The following is a 13,307-nucleotide window of genomic DNA, read 5'->3' as shown; positions in this document are numbered from 1 at the left end:
CTCCTGCCTCAGCCTCCCAAGTAGCTGGGACCACAGGCACCCGCCACAATGCCTGGCCATTTTTTTGGTTGCAGCCATCATTGTTGTTTGGTGGGCCCAGGCTGGGGATTCGAACCCGCCACCTTAGGTGTATGTGGCTGGCGCCTTAGCCACCTGAGCCACAGGTGCCGAGCTGCCCCTTGTTCTTTTTTAAAGGCTATGTATTATTCAGGGATATCTGTGTCCTATGATTTATTTCATTCTTTGTTTATTTTTTGCTATTATAAACTGTGCAGGATTGTATAAATTTATCTTTGTTGTCCTAATGTGAATATTTCTATAGGATAGATTCCCTACAGGTGAAATTACTAATACTGACAAAATGCCCTCTCCTCAACAGAGCAAAGGGGTTCTTTGCTTCATTTTGGGGTATTAGCAATATTTTAATCTTTCTCAGTCTGGTAAATGAGAAGTAACCTCTGTTTGCATTTCTTTGTGTAATACTGAATTTGAGCACTTTTTAAAAAACCTGTTTATGATTTTCTTATGTGACTCTTTTATACCTAAGCATTTAGTTAATGTTCATTTCCTTTATTTTTAATTTTTTTTTTTTTTTGCAGTTTTTGGCTGGGGCTGGGTTTGAACCCGCTACTCCAGCATATGGGGCCAGAACCCTACTCCTTTGAGCCACAGGTGCCGCCCTATTTTTAATTTTTATTCTTCAATAAGCTGCATTTCCAGGAGGCCGTGTGGTTGCATAGTTGAGTGCATGCACTGCAGAGCCAGACTGCCTGAGTCTCTTCTCATTACGTATTAGCCGTGTGATCTTGTGGGAGACTGGATAACCTCATGTTCCTCATGTATAAAATGGGGGTAATAGTACTAAGGAGGATAGTGGGGGAAGGAACATTTCCCAGAAAAGGGAATGGGGTACTCAGCAAATAGTATCTACTACAAAGATTTTTTTCCCCATGTTTTCCATGTCTTTAATTTCTGAGTAATGTATGCTTTCAATTTATATCTTCTATAAAACCATTTTAAAATGTGCAAGTGTTTTAATTAATGTCAAAGCTATTTTTTAGAGGAAAAGTGTCTAGTTTTGTTACATAAAAGTATATGAAAGCACTTTTTTTTTTTAAATACCTCTTTGGGGAAAGGAATACCACACTTTTAGTCAATGAAGAGAAACATTTTTTTTTGAGACAGAGCCTCAAGCTGTCCCCCTGGGTAGAGTACTGTGGCATCACAGCTCACAGCAACCTCCAACTCCTGGGCTCAAGCAAGTTTCCTGCCTCCGCCTCCCAAGTAGCTGGGACCATAGGCACCCGCCACAACACCTGGCTATTTTTTTTGGTTGCAGCCATCATTGTTTGGCAGGCCAGGCTGGATTTGAACCCGCCACCTTAGGTGTATGTGGCTGGCGCCTTAGCCACTTGAGCCACAGGCGCCGAGTCGAGAAACATTTTTACAGTAATCTTTGTAATATCTATTATGCCATGAATTATTAATAGGGAAAAGGTTTCAGAAGCTCAAGCAGGTGGCTTTCTCTTGAATGTGACAAAGCTTGCTATGCCTGTTATGCCATGAATTCATAGGGAATGGGTTCCAGCACCTTCTATTCCTGTTCTCTTGGTTCTCCTGCATGCTAAGCTGTACACCTATTATGCCGTGAATTCATGGGGAATGGGTTCCAGCACCTTATGCTCCTGCTCCACTGGTTCTCTTGGCTCTCCTGTGTGCTATGCTGTATGCCTATTATGCCATGAATTCGTAGGGAATGGGTTCCAGGAGCTCAGGCTCCTTTCCGTTGGTTCTCACAAAGTGGGTTTCTTTGGGTGGAACAGGCTGGCACTTCAGTTGAACCTAGGTACCTTTCTCTGTGATGTCCTTTTTCTGATCATTTTCCTTCATGCGTTTTAAGAAGCTATAGAGTGCTTAATACGAACATTAATCCTCTTGGCAGGAATCTTGCCCTTGTTTGTTTACAACCATGCCAACAGCATGCTGGGTAACATTGTAGACTCTTCAGTTTTGCCTTGGTAGCACCCAGGGGACATGCCTTTTTGAATAATGCCCATTCCCTTGATGTCTACAGTATCACCTTTCTTATAGATTCACATTTATGTGGCCAACGGAACAACTCCGTGTTTTCTAAAAGGCCTAGAGAACATGTATTGGGTGCCTCTCCTCTTTCCCTTGGTGTTTGTCATTTTGGTGAATTACTGGAAGATGGTATTTCAGACCAAAGGGCAAAAGCATGTTTCTTTTGAAAGGAGTTTGAGATTTTCCTTGTATGTTTTGTTCAATTTCAATGAACATTTATAAAACTCAAGTTGCAAAATTATTTTTTGCTACATTATTGATACATTTATTGATATCTATATGTAAGTATATAGATATCATGCTTAATTGTCTAATTCAAATCCTCTATACTATTACCATATAGTGGACCTTTTCGTAATGATGGAAATGTTCCACGTCTGTGCTGTCCAGTACAGTAGTGTCTAGCCACATACTGAGCACTTGACATGTGACTGAGGATCTGAATTTAACAATTTTAAGATTAAATTCAGATAGCGTGTCTACAGTATTTCACAGTGCACCTCTACTATATCTTTTTGATAAGTTTTATTGAGATGCAATTTACATACAAATCCCTGCTTTTAAGTGTGCACTTTGAGTTTTTACAAATGTACACACCTGTACACACACCATCACAATCAAGACATAACTGTCATCGTCTCAGAAAGTTTTCTTGTGTCCTTTTCAGTCTCTCTCACTCCACCTTGGCCTTTAGGTAACTACTGATCTGCATCTTGGCACTATAGTTTGTATTTGCCTTTTCTAGAATTTGATGTAAGTGGAATCCAGTAGTATGAACTCTTCAGTCAGCAGAATGTTTTTTGGGATGGATTTATCTTGTGTGTATCAGTAATCCATTCTTTTTTATTGCTCCATAGTGTTCCATTCCATTCCATAGATATACCACAATATGTTTATCTGTAAACCTGTTAATGACTTCTAGGTCTTTCCACTTTGTAGCTATTGTGAGTGAAGCTGCTCTAACATTCACATGTGGAAGTTTGGTTTGTTTTTTTTTTTTTTTTGAGACAGAGTCTCACTCTGTTGACTAGGCTAGAGTGTTATGGCATCAGCCTAACTTACAGCAACCTCAAATTCCTAGGTTCAAGTGATCCTCCTGCTTCAGCCTCCCAAGTAGTTGGGAGTATAAGTGCCTGCCACAATACCCAGGTTATTTTTTTTGAGACAGAGTCTCACTTTGTCACCCTCAGTAGAGTGCTTGGCATCATAGCTCACAGCAACTTCCAACTCTTGAGCTCAAGTGATTCTCTTGCCTCAGCCTCCCAAGTAGCTGGAGCTACAGGTGACTGCCACAACGTTCAGCTATTTTTAGAGACAAGGTCTCATTCTGTCTCAGGCTGGTCTTGAACCCATGAGCTCAGGCAATCCACCTGCCTCAGCTTCCCAGAGTGCTAAGCTTATAGGCATGAGCTACTGCACCTGGCCCACGTGTAGAGTTTTGTCTGGACATTTCTTATTCCTCTTGGTTCAGGATTTAGGAGTAGAATTACTGGGTTGTATGATAGGTGAATGCTGAAAGAGACTGCCAAAATGTTTTCCAAAGCTTCTTATTTACCAACAGAGAATTTCAGTTTCTCCATATCCTCATCAGCACTTGTTATTAATCTGTTTGTCATTTTGGTGGGTATGAAGTGTCCCTTTTGCTTTTAATTTACATTTCCCTGATGGCTGACAAGGCTGAGCATTTTTGTGTGCTTATTATCCATTTGTATCTTTTTTATAACCTACCACATATACCTTCAGGTCTTTGCACCTTTTTTTTACTGGGTTGTCTTATTGTAAGGAGAGTTCTTTATAAATTCTAAATACAACCCTTTCATAACATAATGTATCACATATATTTTTGGGAGATTTGCCTCATTTTCTTTTTTTCTTTTTTACTTTACTAAGAAGAATGTGCTCCAACTCTATCCAGGTTAATACAAAAGATATAAAGTCTCCATCTTTTTAGTGGCTGAATAATACATATACCACAGCTTGTTAATCCATTCCTGGGTTGGTGGGTTTTTGGGCTATTTCCACCTTTTGGCGATTGTAAGTTGAGCTGCAGTAAACACTCTAGTGCAAATGTCCTTACGATAAAAGAATGTTTTTTTCCTTCTAGGTAGATGCCTAGTAATGGGATTGCAGGATAAAATGGCAGGTCTAATTTGAGTTCTTTGAGGATTCTTCTAAAAAGGTTGTATTAATTTGCAGTCTCACCAACAGTATAAAAGTGTTCCCTGCTCTCCACATCCACGCCAACATTTGTAGCTTTTAGACTTTGTAATGTGGGCTATTCTTACGGGGGGTAGGTGATATCTCAGGGTGGTTTTGATTTGCATTTCTCTGATGATCAGGAACAATGAGCATGTTTTCAAATGCTCAAATTAGCCATTTGTCTGTCTTCATCAGAGAAGGTTGTATTCATATCTCTTGCCCAGTGGTAGTTGGGATTGTTTACTTTTTTCCTATTAATTTGAGTTCTCTGTAAATTCTAGTTATCAACCCTTTGTCAGATTCATACCCTGCAAATATCTTTTCATATTCTGAAGGTTGTTTTTTTACTTGTGTCTTTAGCTGTGCAGGAACTTTTCAGCTTAATTAACTCCGATTTGTTAATGATGTTGTTGCGGTGGCTGCTGAAGTCTTTGTCATAAAATCTTTCCCCAGTCCAACATCATCAGGAGTTTTCCCCACATTTTCTTTTAACGTTTTTATTGTTTCATGTCTTAGATTTAAGTTTTTATCCATTTTGAGTCAATTGTTGTAAGGGGTGAAAGGTATGAGCCAAGTTTCAGACTTTTAAATGTGGTTATCCAATTCTGCCAGCAGCATTTGTTGGATATAGGAATTCTTTTCCCCACTGAATACTTGTGTTAGGTTTATCAAAGATCAGATGGCAAGTAGAGACTCATTTCCTCGTTTAGTTTTCTATTCTGTTCTGTATGTCTATGTCTCTGTTTTTGTGGCAATACCATGCTGTTTTGATTACTGTGGACTTACACCCTCAAGTTTGGTAGGGTGATGCCTACCAGGTGATGCCACTGGCTTTGTTTTTATTACTAAAAATAGCCTTGGTTATACGGGTTTTTTTCTGTTTTCATACATAACAAAGTACTATTTCTTCCAGTTCTTCAAAATATGATGTTAGTATTTTAATGGGGGATTGCATCATTTTCATAATGTCTTTAAAGAGCAAAGTTTTCAATTTTGATGAAGTCCTATTTTTCACTTTTGTTTATGCTTTTTGAGTCTCCAAAAATCTGCCTATCCCAAAATTTCAAAGATTTTTATCTTGCTTTCATTTGAACATTTAAGGTTTTATGTTTAGGTCTATGATTTAGAATTTTTTTTTTCCTGGATTAATATCTAGTTGTTTCCAGCATCATTTATTGAGAAACTCTTTTCTTGCTGAATTATACTTTGGCACCTCTGTTGAAATCAACTTGACTTTATGTCATGGTTTATTTCTAGACTTTCTATAGCAGGCATCCTCGAACTATGGCCCATGGGCCACATGCGGCCTGCCTAGGACATTTATCCGGCCCGCTGGATGTTTTCGCCACCGCTGACTGTCCTGCTTAGCAGCCAACTCGTCCTGGGGCCCACAGTCTGGCCCTCCAGCGATCTGAGGGACAGTGAACTGGCCCCCTGTTTAAAAAGTTTGAGGACCCCTGTTCTACAGTGTCCTAGTGATTTTTACGTTTATCCTTGTGTCCATTACCACAATGCCTTGGTTATTGTAGTTTAATGTAGTAAGTCTTTTTTGGTTATTTTTCAAAACTATTTTGATTATTCTGAATCCTTTGCATTTCCATACAGATTTTAGTTTCTCAGTTTCTGTTAGAAAAAGCTTTGTAGGATTTTTGTTTGGATGGTATTTAATCACAGATAGCTTCAATCCATGAACATCTCTTCATTTATTTAGGTTTTCTTTCCCTTTCCTGGAAGTCCTTTGTATTTTAGTGTAATTGTAAAATTAGTTCATTTTTATAATACTATCGATAGTTTTTAAAATTCTAGTTTGCCCATATATAGAAATACAATTGACTTTGTCCTGTGATTTTGCTACATTTTAGCAGTCACTAACCCTCCCAATACCAAAAATCCATGGATACTCAAATCCCTTACTGTCACAATGTTTGCAAATCACCTATGCACATCCTCTCATTTAGCTTACTTATACCTAATATATATGAATATATTGTATTTCTTTTTTTTCCCAGTCTTTCTAGTTTTATTTTAAATTAATGGTGGCAAACATCAGGTGGACTCTTTTTTTTTTTTAACATAGCCTTAATGTAATTTTCTTAGTTATTGTGTTAAAACGTTCATATTCTACTCACAGAAATATATATTGTATTTCTAATGAGTATTTTTGACTAGCAGTTAGTTTATCAGAGCCTGTCAATACAAAGGGTATAGCTTTTTAATACATCACTTAAGACTTTTTTGTATGTGATTATCATCTAAAGATAGTTTTAGTTCTTCCAACCTGTATGCCTCTTTTTAAAAATTGTCCTGTTACTTGTCACTGGCCTGGATTTCCAGTGTAATGTTGAAAAAAAGGAGTGAGAGTACACAGTCTTCACCTTGACCTGCTCTTAGAGGGACACCATTCAGCCTTTCCCCATTATGTATGATGTTAATGCCCTTAACAAGTTGAAGTTCCTTCTGTCTCCAGTTTGTTAAGAATTTTAAAAATGTTTATTGATTTGGCTTTTTCTGCTTTAGACTATCATAGATTGCTGTATTGACTTTCTTTTGAATCATATGTATGTCTTTTGGGTTTAGCGTGTATGACACATCGTGTTTCTGAGATTTAATGTTGCATAAGGCAGAAACTTCTCATTCCTGTTTAGAAGGTCATTGCCTGAATGTACTACGTCTGTCATTATAAATGTTTTGTAATACACAAAAATCAAGATGAATAAAATCTGTGTGGATGGCAACTAAGCTGAACACGTTGAAGTTTCTTGGAGGTGAAATAATGGACCATAAGAGTCTGTCTCAAAACTTTTGTAGTGACCCACATATAAGTAGTTTGTTGAAGGACATTGGTGGCTATTATAAATGGTGTGATGTATATGTTTCTATTTGGCACACTCCTAGGAGTAGGTGCACATAGTCTACAGTTACACCAGCAGTATGGGGAGTTCTAATTGCCTGCAGCAATATATTTGTATTGTTTGGAGCTTTTATTTTAACCTTTCTGGTACCACCTAGGTGTTTGGAAATTTTATTGAAGCAATTATAGATAGAATGTGCAGTTGTACAGATCATAGTAAGGAACAGTAGCAAGACCTACCAGAGGCTTTGCCTACTTTCCCCCACTGGTATCATTTTCAAAAATATAAAAATTATATTGTTACATCACAATCCAGAGGCTTATTTAGATTTCCTCAGTTTTACCTGTGCTCCTGTCTGTCATATAGTTTTAGCTGTTTTGGAGATTTGTGTATTCCCCACTACAGAAAACCCCAGGGACCCTCCTGTTGCCTTCTCAGCCCTGGAAACATTGCAGAAATGTTATATGAATGGAATAGCCTTCTGAGATTGGTGGGTTTTATTTATTTATTTTTTTTTTTGGCCTAACGTAATCCCTGGAGATTCACCACTCTCTGTTACATTGTTTTATAGATGTTCCTGTAAGAAATAATGCAAATGTATTTTTTTAAAGCTCTATCATTTTTAAACCTTTTTATTTGTTGAAGAAAATGTGTGAAACACAGGAAGAGGGTGGGCTGGGCACTATATGAATCTGAACCATTTTATTGATAATATTTAGGTTAATTCCTCCTGGCATATGATGCTAACTTTTTTTCCCCCCTCCTGAATTTTTCAGACTTGATCACATGTCCTTTTGGCTTTTTCTTCCCTATAAATTCCCTCAGAAAAATTTGTAAGACCTGTCTGTATTTCAACATTCTTATCCATTTTCATGCATTCTGTTCTTTCAAATTAGGAAGTTGCGTGTGCTTGGTGAAAAACAGACTCCTCTGTACCCTGGTGTGGCTACCGATTTAGTTTTGTTGTGTTGTTGAAATGAAAGCTTTCCTCAGCAATGTAGCAGAGAGCACACTCCTCGTCAGTACATTCAGTTATGTGCTTCACTCTCAGAGCAGGAGAATAGTTGGAGTACGGATGTTGCCTGAATTCTCTCTCACCCTATTGATAGACATCTTCTATTTTTTGCCATATTGCTACAAGCCTATAGAAAACACCCTTGGCCATGTAATATACTGTTGGATAAATTCTTAACACTGATAAGCGAATGTTATAAAGTTTTAAATAGAAATTGTTTTAATTATGCTCACTTTTGAGAACGAGTCTCAAGCTGTCACCCTTCATAGAGTGCTGTGGAGTCATAGCTCACAGCAACATTAAGAAATCTTGTAAAGCTGATCTGACTGTCCTCTTGCCTCAGTTTTTAGTCGACATGGGGTCTTGCTTTTGCTCAGGCTATCCACCATGCCCGGCTATGCTCACTTTTAAAACTGGCTTATCCAGTTAGCCCTCCAAATTTTAGAATTGTTTATGCTACAAAAGACCTAAAAACTGAATGTTGATGAGGAGTGGAAACATCTTTCCACTCTTTTGAGGTCTATTCTGAACATTTAAATGATGCTAATTTATTTACATGACTTTTTAAGAAAAGTATTCACACATTTCATGATATAAAAATGTCCTAACCCTGATCTGACTACTTTCCTTTTTTCCTAAAGCCTTTGTACTGTTTTATCTTAATTGTCTTTTATTTCTATTTTTTGTTTCAGGGAATTTGTCTTTAGTGTTTATTTCTTTTGTTCAAAGCACACTATGTGTCCTGAATGGAATTCATGCATTTCATCAATTCTGGAATAATTTCAACCATTTAGTCTTCCTAGATACTGTATCTCTTAATCCTTTCTAGGTAATTTTCTCAGGTCTACCAGTTATCTTTTCTGTAATTGTCTAAATTGAGATTTTTTTTCAAAAATTCACTTACTCTTGTTACCCTTTCTGGAATGTAGATTAAGACATTGACTCTGGAGCCAGACTGCCTGGATTTAAGTCCCACCTGTCACTGCCTACCTGTGTGACCTTGGAAAGTTATTTAGGGGGTGCCTCAGTTTCACATCTGTAAAAAAGAATAGTAATATCCACCTCATAATGCAGAGTAAATGAGTTAACACAGGTACCAGTGCTGGGAGCAGTCTAATGATCAGTGCTCATTGTCCAATAAGCTCTTGAAAAGATGTTTGCCATCATTAATCATCAAGGAAATGCAAATCTGAGTCACAGTGAGAACCACTTGCTAAGATGGCTAGAATCAAAAAGTTGGAAAAAAAGTGTTGGCAGAGGATGTGCAGAAATTGGAACCTTTCATGTGACTGCTGTTGAAATGGTTTGGCAGTTCCTCAAAAAGTCAGTGTTCCCATGTGAGCCAGCAAGTCCACTCCTAAGTATATGCCCCAAAGCACTGAAAACATACGGTCATAGAAAAGGTGGAAACCACCCAAATGTCCATCAACAGATGAACAGATAAAACATGGTATAGGCCGTACAATAGAATATTAGGCCCTAAAAGGGGCAGATAGATATTAAAACATGGATGAACCTTGGAAACACTATGCTCGGTTAAAGCAGCCAAGGGCACGGGTTATTTGACTCCATGTATATGAAATGTCTGAAACAGGCAGATCAGTAGTGACAGAAGGTAGATTAGTGAGTGGTTGCCAGGCACTCAGTAGAAAGTGACTTACAACTCTGAAATATGCCAAGGGCCCCTGACTTTTATGCAAAAAACCAAAAAAGGTTTATTTTAGGGCATATCTCAAAAAACAAAACTAAAAGGCAGTCACAGGTACTTGTATCTGCAGAAAGCATGTAACAACTCCAGGACTGAGGGCACAAAGAAGTTGAGGTCGGCAGAAACTTCCCCAGTCTTTGAGAGACAGAACTCAAGACTCTAAGGGAGAGTGGTGCTGGTTTCTGTAAGGGGCACAGTAAGGAAGCCACCGAAACAATGTGCAGCCTAACCTGCTGCCACCCGGATGAACAGCTGTGGCGAAGCACAGTGCTGACAGGAGCCTGCGCCCTGTCTCAGCCCGGACTAGAGGGGTCCTACTATGGTAGCTAAGGAGCCAGCCGGCAATGCAGGGCTGTCCTCTGCAGTATTCTGGCCCCAACACATCAAATCCTTGTCACCTGTGGGATTGGAGCTGAGAAACAAGATCTTAAGAGGGCTAAGCAGCACTCAAGGCTCAGCTCCACAAATGCCAGGAACACATCTGACAAGAAGGAATTGGAGACGTTCTTACATGACAAACATACCGTGCCCCCAAGGCTGAAGACACACAGAGGGTGCATATCTTTTCACTATTTAAAATGTTTTTGGAGAAAATGTATCAAACCAAAGTTTAGAGATAAGAGCCAACAAAATTAGGGACTCCCCTTCCCCCCTAAAAGCAACACAGGGATAAGAACTGAGAGGGAAAAAACCTTTGCACATGACAGTGATGTATCTGGAAAGCGCAAAAGAACCAAAGAAACTAATACAAACAACATGAATGTAGTAAAGTAGCAAATTAAAAAACCCAAAGAGGAATCCATAACTGTGTGTGTGTGTGTGTGTGTGTGTGTAAATATAAAAGCACTTAAAAGGTATAACCTAAGACAATTTATAGTAACAAGAACAAAATCCTAAATATGCAACACTTCTAAACCTACATGACAAAAACGATAAAACATCCCTGTAAAAATTAAAAAGATGGAACGCATACCATGCTGATGGCTAGAAGACTCTGTGTCAGTAAGATGTCAGTTTCCCCTAGTTTATCAATTTAACATGACCCAGATAACAGTTTCTTCCTAGTCGTACAGAAGGTGATTCAAGTGGAACCTAACACATACAGTGAAATGACCCAGAGAACCATGGTACAAGTTGTCAGCCCTGCAGATGTTAGGTGTCATATCTTGTTTCCATAAACAAGAGTATAATAGTGGCACATGAATAGAAATGTGGAAAATAACTTTTTAAAATAGAGAAATTGATCCAAGTATATTTGGAAATATAGTGAATGATGAGAGGGCATTGTAAGTTGTTAGTAAAAATAATTTTAAACAAGTGGTAACCAACCATGTGGAAAAAGGATAAACAGAAACAAATATAGATTATAGCAAATAAGTTAATGTGTAAGTGTAATTAAGAACCATGATTTTCAGCTTAAGAGAAAGAACTGCAGATATAAAAATGAAAGAAGTGAAACGAAGTTCTAGTTTCAGGCTCAGGTGTGGTGGCTCATACTCACACTCTGAGCACTTTGGGAGACTGAGGAAGGAGGCTCGACCCAACTCAGGAGTTTGAGGTTTTCGTGAGCCACTGCATTCCGGTTAAAGAGACAGAGAAAGATCTTTTCTTTAAAAATAAAAACAGAACCCCTCCAGTCTTCACCTGTGTAAAATAACTTTGAAAGAACATGTAATACCACTGGGCACTGTGGCTCACTCCTGGCATTCTGGGAGACCAAGGCAGGTGGATTGCTTGAGCTCATCAGGAGTTGGTGACCAGCCTGAGCAAGAGCAAGACCCCGTCTCTACAAAAAAATAAAAAAAGTAGCCAGGCATTGTGGCAGGTTCCTGCAGTCCCCTCTACTTGGGAGGCTGAGGCAAGAGGATTGCTCAAGCCCAAGAGTTTGAGGTTGCTGTGAGTTATGACAACACAGCACTCTACCAGGGCAACAAAGTAAGACATAGTATTAAGCCCAGCCAGTAGATTATTTCTTTTGGTATCACTGTTCCCTTTACTGTCAGATCCTTAGTGAGGCAAATCCTATAGTCTTTGGTTCTGTTTTCCTGACTTTTCATCTCTTAGAAGGTTTTGCTGAGTTATTCCTAAGACTTTTTCTTTATTCTTTAGCTAAGTTAATTTGCACACATAGCTAACAGCTACAGTGGGGCAGTTTATCTTCCCTTCCACTCTACCCAGCTCTGTACTTTTCCACTATGTGTGAATTTCTGACAGGGTCTTGGTCTCTACTGTAGTGTTCAAAAAGAACTTATTATGAAACCATTCTAGATAATTTATGCTTCACAGAGCACTGTCTAATCTTAATGCATTTCAAATGGTAGAATTTCAGGTATTGTGGCAGTAATGGTATAAGACAGGTAGGTATAACACTTAAATCACAATAAAAGCTTTGGCAATAGAGTTTTTATACGTAATTCATTTTAGTAATCCCAACTTCCCTTTTTTACATCACTAATTTTTGTGTGTGTGGTTTTTTTTTTTTTTGTTTTTTTTTTTTAGATGGCTACTCATATGAAAGAGAAGCAATGGAAAGTTGGATCAGCAAAAAGAAACGTACAAGTCCAATGACAAATCTTGTTCTTCCTTCCCTGGTACTTACACCAAATAGGACTCTGAAAATGGCTATCAATCGATGGCTTGAGACACATCAAAAGTAAAACTATATTATCTTGTTTCTATTTTCCAGTGATCTCATTTGAATGATATAAAGATAAATACTAATCAGACACATATTAAAAGCACAACAGAAGGAAAAAGGTAAATTTAGTTACTTGTAAAAATTGTCAGCTTCATTCTCTAAAACACATGGACCAAATCACACATCTAACTTCATTTGTATTTTTACTATAAAAGCCTTTTTTTGTACTAGTGAAAAAAATCTTAGCTGTATAGAAATAAAGTTTACTTTATTGCAGTGCCCAAATTTATTCTTGTTAGGTATAGGTCATATTATATCTCAAACTAAAGACTGGAATTTAACAGATGCTTAAATCTTAGTAGCCATTCATTTTATAATTCTTCAAAGTCTCAAGAGGATTTGTAGTGTTGGGACCGAAAGCGCTGCTGAGAGACCACGCACACATGGAAAACCAAGGAGTGTCTTTATTTCTTTCAGGCAGATGCTCGGGTCACTCCGGCTATCAGTGTGGCCACGAAGGAGTGGCACCGAAACAATGGCCAGCGAAGTTCTTATACATTTCTTTGAGAGGTACTTTGGGTTGCAATAAAATGCTGGGGTAGGTAGTTGGGGGAGAAGCCTGTGTGTGGTCACTTGTGGTCATTGGGGAGGCCTGGGGATTTTAACAGGTCGACTGCCCTTCCGTGGTCAGGAGTCTCCGCTGGGGTGAGTAATGTGTGATTCTCTGATTGGTTGTTGTCACCTCGTTTGTTTACCTGGTTTTCAGCTTGTGCTGAAATTCCTGTTGTGGAATTTCCTGTGGCCCCCGCCCCC

The 13,307-nt window shown here is 38.5% G+C and overlaps 1 protein-coding gene across 3 annotated transcripts in view; it reads left to right on the top strand.

The window, feature by feature from the left end:
* Positions 1 to 12,618, top strand: part of WDSUB1 (WD repeat, sterile alpha motif and U-box domain containing 1) — a 67,079-nt gene extending 54,461 nt beyond the window's left edge. For all 3 annotated transcript variants that reach the window (XM_023516821.1, XM_023516822.1, XM_003795968.3), the window contains one exon: positions 12,356 to 12,618. In XM_023516821.1, the coding sequence (XP_023372589.1) occupies positions 12,356 to 12,513 (158 nt within the window). In that variant the 3' untranslated portion in view covers positions 12,514 to 12,618. The remainder of the gene's footprint in view (positions 1 to 12,355) is intronic.
* Positions 12,619 to 13,307: the final 689 nt, after the last annotated feature.

This window comes from Otolemur garnettii, unplaced genomic scaffold (genome assembly GCF_000181295.1).
Source record: "Otolemur garnettii isolate 467f Iridium unplaced genomic scaffold, OtoGar3 scaffold00098, whole genome shotgun sequence".
NCBI classification, from domain to species: domain Eukaryota; kingdom Metazoa; phylum Chordata; class Mammalia; order Primates; family Galagidae; genus Otolemur; species Otolemur garnettii.
Note: the sequence above shows the minus strand (reverse complement) of the source record. Positions and strands in the feature narration are given on the sequence as shown.